At 36.0% G+C, this 10,344-nt stretch overlaps 1 protein-coding gene across 7 annotated transcripts in view; it reads right to left on the bottom strand.

The window, feature by feature from the left end:
- Positions 1-3,747: 3,747 nt before the first annotated feature.
- The window catches only part of ppip5k2 (diphosphoinositol pentakisphosphate kinase 2), a 113,581-nt gene continuing 106,984 nt past the window's right edge, over positions 3,748-10,344 (bottom strand). For 6 of the 7 annotated variants that reach the window (XM_072281338.1, XM_072281344.1, XM_072281337.1 and 3 more), the window contains 3 exons: positions 9,329-9,469; positions 6,713-6,823; positions 3,748-5,194 (listed from right to left, as the gene is read on the bottom strand). In XM_072281338.1, coding sequence (XP_072137439.1) covers positions 5,097-5,194; positions 6,713-6,823; positions 9,329-9,469 — 350 coding nt within the window. In that variant the 3' untranslated portion in view covers positions 3,748-5,096. Of the gene's footprint in view, positions 5,256-6,712; positions 6,824-9,328; positions 9,470-10,344 lie in introns of all 7 variants that reach the window. The other variant, XM_072281339.1, reaches the window with a different exon arrangement.

The raw sequence follows: 10,344 nt of genomic DNA, 5'->3' as shown, positions 1-10,344 counted from the left end.
TTTATGCATTGTTGCCGCAACATGATTGCCTAATTAGATATTTACATAAACAAGCAAGTGTGCTGGTGTACTTAAGAACATGGTCACTGAGTACGTTTCATTTGAGTTCCTTGAAATAATGGAAACATTTGATAAGGATGATGGAGTTAATGTTATGTGTGTGGATTTTCAGATGGCAACTGATGTTGTACCTCTCAGCAAACTTGTTAGAATCAAATGCTGTGAAATTAACAGAATAGTGCAAGCACAGATATATGAATACAGAGACATGTAATTGATTCTCACATTGAAAACATATCTTTATTAGTGTTTAACAGGAGCAATTATTAATACATTTTTATTATAAATTATTCTTGGGCATACTAAGCAAATTTTGTATTTTACAGCTTGAAAACAAACCAGTGATTTAGTAGGTAATAAGGATACAGATTTTAGGTGAACAGACTGGTGGGCATATGATAGACTGCTTTGTTGCAGAAAGGTGGGAACTGGAGTACTTTTGTAGGAAATATTAAAGAGGTAATATTGGAACCTAAAGGTGTAGTTTTGTAGGTGCAGGATAAGGCTGCTAAGTAAGTTAGGAATCCCATATCTCTTTAATAAAAATTAAAAGCAAAGTTATACTAAAACTTTATAACAACCAACCGGTCAGCAGCAGAGAGAAGAACAGATATGCAGTGAAATCAAACAAATGTAAAACTAAAAGATTAATCTTTTCAATTTCAATTTCTTCAACATTGGGAATACTTCAGTGTGAAATGCTGAGGGTGCAGCATCTTTAACGTGTGCCCAAGAGCTTTTTGAGCTAGGATGTAGATAGTCCTATTAGAGACGATACTGAATCAAATCATTGGAAATGTGACCAAGCATATGAGAGGCTGATGGGAGAACATTTTCGAGGTACTGACCATATTCCTCAATGTTGAAGCTTGTTACTTTTGTCAACAAGGATAGAGCAGAAAATGGGGTCCTGAACTTGGACAGAGCCTGATTTCAATATGGTAAGACTTGACATAGCAAAAATAAACTAGGGGAAACAAATTGCAGGCAAGTCTACGGTTGCCCAGTGAGACACATTCAAAAATGAACCAGTGAGAGCTCAGAACCAACATGTTCTCCTAAATGTGAAGGCAAAGGAACCCTGGATGTCACAGGACATGGAGGATTGTGAGGTTTTGATTAATAAAGGTAGCTTATCGTAGGTTTAGTCGTCTGGAAACAGGTGGGGCTTTATACTCAAAGCTTGATGCCTAAAAAAAGAATTATGAGGTTTAAGTGAGTGTGTGAAATGGCACCGGTGGGCACATTAAGGAAAATCTTGAAAAAAATGTTATAATTACATTAAGGTCATACAGGATCCAGGGAGCACAAGACCCATTAGCAATTGCAATGGCATTTTATGCATGGAACTGAAAGGTGTAGCTGATGTTTCAAATGAATACTCGATATCTATATTTACCACAGGGAAAGAACATTGCAGTTGGAGAATTTGAGGAGGAGAATAGTGGAATTCTAGAACAAATTACAATCAAAATGATTAGGCATTAGATGTCTTAAACATGAAGGCCTTAATGAGATGCATCTGTAGCTGCCTTGGGAGTCAAATATTGATGGGCTCTGACACAAATTTTCGAATCTTCTCCATTCACAAAAGAAGTGCCAGATAACAAATGTGGTTGCTTTATGAAAAAACAGCAGCAGAGATAAACCAGGTATTTATAAACCAGAGATTTTCCAACATCAGAGGCATGGTTAATGTTAGAATTATTACCACTTCTTGCAGCTGGATACCTTTAAACCAACTTTTGGATACTTTTGGAAAGTTCTTACCATTTTTCCTGTTTTCTGCAGTTTGTCCACATTTCTTTATATTCTTTCCACTCAGTATATTGTTAATAATTTAAATATTTTTTGTATATACAAGATGAAAATCTTGTATATACATTCATCTTTTATACAATTTAAAAATACAATATAATATCATTGCGCAAATAGTCATAGGAAAGTACACACAAAACCAAGCCTTTCAGTACATCTGATATGTGCCAAACCACAAAATACTTAATGATAGTACATTATTTCAAAATATTTATAACTATGACATAGTTACAAATCAAATCAAGCAACACATTTGAGCTTCTTTATAAAAACATTTTAGTTTGCAATTTATTCATAAGGAACCAAAATGAAAGATTTCCCCATTCTGTACCACATCTTTGGCCAAGTACCAAGAGTTCTCAAAAAATAATTTCAGCAAGGTTGTGAAATTAAGAATGTTTCTTTTTAAAAAGAAAACACTATTTTATACAATTAGAGACCAAGTGATATTTTCATAACTGGCTACAAAACCCTGCAGTTTCAGTAGTCTGACTAAAACTGACACAGGTCATTATCACGGAAACAGATTCTGTTAAGTCATTGGAATAAAAAGAAAGCGCAGTAGCGTCTCCACTTGCTAACTGATTTTTACAGGAGCATCGTTGAGAGTGTTCTGACTGGCTGCAACACCATCTTGGATGGAAATTGCAAAACATTTGTCTGCAAGACCCTATAAAGAATTGCGAGGTCTGCTGAGAGGATATCAGGGACTCTCTTTCAACCCTCCAAAATATTTATCATAAGCAATACGTACACAGGGCCCTTAGTATTGTGAATGATCCCCCCCATTCATCCAGCAATCTCTTTGATCCCCTACCATCATGCAGAAGGTACCGTAGCATTAAGAGAAGATGATTAGGATGTGAAACAGCTTCTTCCCCCAGGCTGTAAGACTATTGACTTTCATACCATCTCGCAGGTCTCATCATATATGAAGTGTCAATAGCATATACTATTGTAAATGCACCCTATTATTTGTTAATTTATTGTGGTAATATCACCTTTGTCTTGTGAGTTATATGTACTGTATTGTGCACCTTGGTCTGGAGCGTTGTTTCGTTTGGTGGTATACATGTATATAATTAAATGACAATAAATCTGAACTTGATTGAAGGAACTGCTGAATAAATTCATTCAGAAATCTTTATAAACAGTTAAAAAATTCTCTCTATACACAACTATACTTTAATGATACAACTCAGTAAACTGGTTTATTTCGTAAACTTGATACACTTATAATAGCGCTAATTTATAAGAACAATTGAAATGTTGTCCAGAAGATACCAAATTATTGTTTAAAACTAGAGTTAACAATTAAAGGTGGTGAAATAGGCTCTCAAGTTACAAATAAAATATTCTCATTATATATTTTAAGTGGTTTAAAGAAACTGTAACATTACTCGAAACTTCACCGCATGCAGCAACCTCTGCAAGAGAAAATATTCCATAATCTGTAACCATGGGAATAATTCACACTGGGACAGAGTTGTCAGTATGAAAGTAGTGAGTCTGTAACATATTTGCAGATAAAAATAAAAGTACTGACCTATATATACACATACATAAAATCTACTATACAAAACATATCTGCAATCCATTTCATATAAAAACATACAACCAGATTTATATTTTGAAAATTGTAACATTTCAAATTCAGTTTATTCACAGCTGAATCTGGAACATAAAATAACACATTTATTTTTTTTTTAGAGATTTATTAATTTAGAAATGCATTTATTTATTGTAGAATAAGCCCTTACGGCCCTTCGAGCCGCACCATCCCTCAATCCCGATTTACCCCAACCTAATCAAGGGACAATTTACAATCACCAATTAACCTACCCAGTACATCTTTGGACTGTGGGAGGAAACCGGAGGACCTAGAGAAAACCCCACGAATTCCATAGGGAGAACATACAACTCCTTACAGAGGATGCCGGGATTGAATTCTGAACTCCGATACCTTAAGCTGTAATGGTGCCCTAAATTCCAGTAAACATCCTTAAAGCAGAGAAGCTTCACATTCATACAGTTAAACATTTTTGTTTTAACTTGACAGAAAAAAAAACTGCTTTAGATAGCTTGCATTCTTCAGAATAAAAATAACCCTGTGCCAGTTTAAACATGTTAGATAAATTTAAAAATATCTATCAGGTACCATAGTTCAAAATAGTTCTTTTAACCATGGAAAATTTGATGACTTTTTCATCTATATACATATACACATACATACAGACAAAAAAATTCATCAAAATTGCACATAATACTCTGATGTGAACCTCAGTCCACAGAAACTTATTTTATTTAGAGATTGAAATGACAGTGTTGGTGGGAATTGAAACAAGGACAAACACATCCAGTTAAGTTTGTTGTGACCAAAAATATGGTGCAAACAATCCCTTTTTATGAGGTGGGGAAAGGGAATGGTGCCCACCAATCATACTTAAAATATCCTGGATTTTGTAGAGCACAAGAGGTAAATAGTTCAATCACTATTGTCAACTATAACAGCCACAAACTCAGAATTAGAAGTCTGTACAAGATATTACATCACACAGGATCATCCACTCTAACCTGCAGTATGTATTTTATAGGTATTCCAAATTGAAAATACAAACTGAAATAAAAGAATTGGACGTCTGTGACAATTAAATTTCTTTCTACATTATCCTGTGAAAGTGATACAGGAATAAAACAAAATTAGCAAATTTTGCTTATAAAGAATGACAGCCAACCTTTCAACACAATGGATTTTTGGGGAATATATGTAATACAGTCTATAACACAGAAAAATTTCCAATAAAAAACTAATTAAATAAACTATCTTTGAAGTTAAGCTTGTAAAGGGATTCTTGATGTTCTGAATGAGATTTCTTTATGGTGCATATTTTCTATTGCAAGGTATTAGTATTTCTAGAAATGATGCACCTGTGGATAAAATAAAAAAATCTAGCATTTCAACCTTGGTTAAGTATGCAAGCCAAAACTCAATAGTTTTAAAACAACATATACATGACATTCTAACACCTATTGTTTTTATTAACCATATAATTTGACTTGGCATTTGCAAAATTGATAGTTTTTTTTAAGTATTTGTCCACAAAGATAAAATTTTGCTGTTTCATTTTTGACATATCCATTCATTTCCACACTGACCAACTTAGTTTGGACTAGCTTACTTCTTTCGTTCATCAGCTTTATTTTCCTTTAATGCTTAATCAAGTTGTCACTTTGTCTCCTTGAACAACAGAGGGTGAATTTTCTGTTATTGAAGACTGCCTGGCAATAGGCACATCACTGGCGGATCCACCGGAGACTGCATAGCAAAAATGCAAGGAAATTCACCTTTAAGCGAAGTCACCTTTAAGTTAATTCACCTAAAAAGTAACATGACCTTTATTTAAAATTGCAAAGACATCAAGTCATCCACTTAAAGCAGCTGATTTTTGACTTTTAGCAAATAAGCAGCAATTGTAAGAATGAAAACTGTTCATAAGGCATATAATCCAACAGGCTTTGTCAATAAGGCAAATAAATCAGCAAATTCAGCTGCACTTGCCAATGACTAGATGTTTGTCTTTATCTTAGAGGCCCTGCTGCTGCCCCCACTGCAGGTGGAGACAATAACTGAGTCACAAGTCAGCTCCTAGGCTGTCCTCATGGATTTTTCCCATCACTCATATCAAGGTCCTTTACAGAAAAAAGGGCAAGCGATTTCAATGTGATAGGAGAGCCACATGCAGTTACACACTGTTCAACTGCATTAACACAATTCAAGCACAAGCAAAAGGGTACACTGAAACTTCTGGGCATCTATATTTTTCACAGGAATAAATTCCCTGCCTTCTTTTATACATACATCAACATAAGGAAACATAAACAGATAGAAACCTTATTTATAAGATATACTGGCATTTACTGATAAAAGAGCAGAATTTCTCCATTCAGTCTACTGAGTCTGCTCCATTTGATCATGGCTGATTTATCTTCCCCTTCAACCCCATTCTCCTGCCTTCTCCCCAGAGTCACTGACAGCCTTACTAATCAAGAACCAAATGCACCTAATGACTTGGGCTCCACAGCCGTCCGTGGCAATGAATTCCACAGATTCAGCACCCTCTGGCTGAGAAATTCCTCCTCATGTCTGTTCTAAAGGTATGTCCAATTATGTGAGCAGTATATTAGTGTTTGTAATTGATCATTCCTTACAATCATATACAGACCCTAAAATTTTCTCCTTTGTTTACAGTTCAATCAGATCTAGTTTCCTGGTCCCCATGACACTGCATGACTGATAAATACAGTAGTACTTCTAACAATAAAACTATACTGATTATTAATGATTCAATCTACATTAAGACCAACAGTAAAGGATTAAAAATCTGTCAAAATATGAATATGAATACTGAGAACATCTACCATAAATGCTGCCTGGGCAGGGCGAAAAGCATTATCAAGGATGCATCTCACCTTAACCATGGACTTTTTACTCTCCTCCCATCCAGTAGGCACTACAGGAGCCTCCACTCCCGCACCAGCAGGCTCAGGAAGTACTTCTTCCCTGAGGCTGTGACCCTGCTGAACCTCACATCACAGCGCTAAGCAGTATTGCACCCATATTGGACTGTCTCAGTACTTTTATATTTGTATGCTGTAGCAATTACTTTTTATTTGCAGTTATTTTGTAAATAATACTATTCTTTTGCTCTTCTGGTCAGATGCTAATTGCATTTCATTGGCTTTGTATCTGTACTCGGCACAATGACAATACAGTTGAATCTAATCTAATAATACATAATGTACATTTATATATTTAGGATTATAGTTTACTCACAGAAAGCAGATTTATTACTTTCTTGATCTGGCAACTGAGGTGCTGGAAGTATCTTTCTAGGAGTATATGTATTTAAAATCCTTCTCCCCAAAGTTAAGATAGTTGAAGAAGCTAGAATCAAAAGATAAAAATAATACTAGTGTAACAATCACTATTCTGCAAGATTCAAGAATGTTCAAGCTACCACGATAACTCAACAGAATCTTTAACATATATTACAAATCATTAAACTGACATAGGGGAAATTAAAATTGTAAGTGCATTGGATAAGCATTCAGCAAAACATAATGTCAGCAATGGCAGGCACAAATCAAACTTAATTCAGAGTGTATGCCTACAGGGAGCTATAATCTGGCAATTTGGTAAAACTAGTGGTGCACACATTTTGGAAGTTAATTCTGGTCAGTGCATCTAAATTTGGTTATTTCTTTAAATGATCTGGAATTAATTAAACCTTAACATAGACAGAACAGAAAGGCACAGGACCAACTCTTCACAGTAGGCTCTTTAACCTATTCTACTCTTAGATCAATCTAACCCTTCCTTCCCACATAGCCCTCCATTTTTCTTTCATTCAGGTGCCTAAGAGTCTTTGATATGTCCCTAATGTATTAGCCTCTACCATCACCAGTTTGTTACATGCGTCTACAACTCTCTGTGTGAGAAACTCAACTCCGACTTCCCCTATACTTCTCGCCAAACACCTTAAGGTTATGCCCCACATATTAATAATATGATATAATTTGGTCCACTGAGTTCATGGCAGCTCTACAGCAATCTCATTTTGCATATTTCTTGTAGCCTACTTTCTCTAATCTCCTGACAAGTATCCAATTAATTTAGCAAACCACACCATTTTATGATGTGGATGGAAACTGGATCACTTGGTGAAAAACTATATTGTCACAGTGAGAACATGCTAAGGAGGAGGAGAAGATGGCGATGTGACGCAGCATGCGCGGCCTCTCTGTTATCTGTCAAGTAGGATGCCGTGCACAATTCTGACTTGATGGAGGTAGACATGAGAGCACAGAGGAACATCTAGTGAAACTTCTGAAATGCCTGTTTCGCTGCCACCACTACTGTGTGATCCGAAATCTCCGGAGGGGAAGGCCCTGAATCCTCGACTTTGCTTGTTGCTCAAAAGCTGCAGCGGAGTCAAAGCGCTTGGCAGAGATGGTGCTCGGTGTCGGAGGGCTGGTCAGAGGCTCGAAGTTTTCGGACGGACTCAGAGTCGGACTGTGATCGGGTGCTTCCAGGATGCTGCATCGGCAAGTTTGCGGTGCTGGAAGCTCACGGCAGGGAGGGTTTCTCCCTTCAACGGTCTGCGTGAGATGTTGGGGCTATCAGGACTTCGAGACTTTTTTTAACCGTGCCTATAGTCTGCTCTTATCAAATCACGGTATTGCTTTGCACTGTTGTAACTATATGTTATAATTATGTGGGTTTTGGCAGTTTTAGGCTTGGTCTGTCTTATGTTTCTGTGATATCATACTGGAGGAACATTGTATCATTTTTTAATGCATGCATTTCTAAATGACTGAGTGTCCTCATAATCTAATCTAACTCCACACAGATGGCATCCAGCACCTGAGGAAAGGATGGTTGTTGGAACTGTGAGGTAAAGTACCACCTTGCTGTACCTTTGCGATGTTAGCAAGTGCCTAAAGTTTTCCACAGCAAAACACTTCAAAAGTAGGAACAGAAATTAACAACTATTTTTTGGTCGACTGTCAAAAAGGCTTCGGTTCAAACGTAGGTAAAATGGTTCTATTGTAGATAATTATAGTGGTTGGCATGATAACCTGGAGGGATAGTTTCTGGTTTGTATGAATCTACATATGACCCATAATAACTAAAGAATCTAAGACCCTTAGTATAAGATCTGTCATCAAATTTAAGGCTTTTATACAGCAAGTCCTTCACATGTAAATTGGATGAATGTTTTAGGGAAGTCCTTCAGACAGCCTGGAATCTCGATCTTTCTGTTGCTTGTTACTTTAATTCTTCAGCCCACTCATACTTTGACCTCTGTCAATTTGTTTTTTTCAGTTGTTCCAATGCAAGCTCAACGAATTGTGCTGCATTTTCCAACTTGGCACATCACAGCACCAGGTTTTAGTGATAAATTCAGTGTGTTCACCAGCCTTTTCAGTTGATGTAAAATAACCTGTTCTGATGAAAGACCATCAACCAGTTCTGATATGGTGCCTGAACTGCTGAGCGTTTCCACCATTAATTTTTGTCCTTCCTCAACTTCTGATAGTTTTTATTTGACCAAGTATATGTTAATATTTACTGCTTATAATCTACCAATAAATCTGATCACATCAACTACACTCATCAGAAATAACCTCCTTCCCAGAAATCAAGATAGCTAATTATGTGTGCAAGTATGGTAGAATGGAGGGAGATTTGTTGTTCAATTTTATGGTAAATCAGAGTCGTAAATCAGAGTCATAAATCTAGGTCACTGAATCCTGACAGGGAATATGAACAAATTAAGGGAAATGATGATGATGGTGACGATGGTGAGGTTCCCATTCTTCAGCTTTATTTAATTATTTAGGATATACCTCAGATTTACAAAACCAAAGAAGATATCTGTAAACTCACCCGAGGCTGAAGCAGGTAATTCACAAGAGCCATAAGTTTCAGGAATTGATGTAAGAAATTCATCCACTTGCTTGAGAGATAGCGAATTATGAAGAGTTTCAAGGGGGCAAATGGAAGGCACCATGGAATAAAGCTCAAATCCTGTAATGGAACATTTCAGACTAAGAAATGTAGAAATACAGATTCTTGGATGTAATGTGCTGTAAACATACATGCAGAGGCTACGTTAAAGACTTAAGGTATAATGGGAATGTGTGATTATTACATTCTATATATTTATAGAGATTCTAAAGTTCCCATCAAGGACCAAGACATCATGAACAGCCATTAGTTCTTTTTTGCTGCAAGTAATTGATTTCTCTTGCTGACTTGACACCAATTGAAACAAGAGGCATGATAAGGTCTCCACACAATAACTTCATGACAATGCTGTTCTCTACAAGCATTTCATTTATTTACTAGTGTACACTAATACATAATTATAAATCTATGAATGATTTTTGACTTGATTGAAAAATACTGAAGATGATGCCAGTTACCTAAAACTCTCATTAACTCTCCAAGATAAAATATAACCCAGCGGGAAATCCTTCCTGTATTAGCTCTGTTTATTCTTGAAATATTAAAAGTGAACAACTTTGGTCATTCACAAAAAGCTAACAGATGGTGTTTATTCATACTCACCAACATTTGAAATGAGTGGTGACTGTTACATTATCTAAGATACAAGTTTTACAATCTATTACAGAGTAATAAACTAAGCCCGAAAACATTGCCAATAATGAATTAGATGGTCTGATACCAAATACAAAATTATGCATCTTTCCTAACAGAAATTACTTATTTAAATACATTGGGATGAATTGTGCAATAAGTAATCTATAAGAACTAAATAAAACTGAATATCAAGTAAGGCAAACAAATACAAATAAACGGCTTCACATGCTGCTAAAATTGAGCAAGTTCTAATGGGAAAGTCACTCAGGTTATCCAAGTTGGAGAGGATGATATTAATT

Source organism: Mobula birostris, chromosome 17 (genome assembly GCF_030028105.1).
Source record: "Mobula birostris isolate sMobBir1 chromosome 17, sMobBir1.hap1, whole genome shotgun sequence".
NCBI lineage: Eukaryota > Metazoa > Chordata > Chondrichthyes > Myliobatiformes > Myliobatidae > Mobula > Mobula birostris.
The sequence above is the reverse complement of the archived record's forward strand: the minus strand, read 5'-3'. Positions and strand labels throughout refer to the sequence as shown.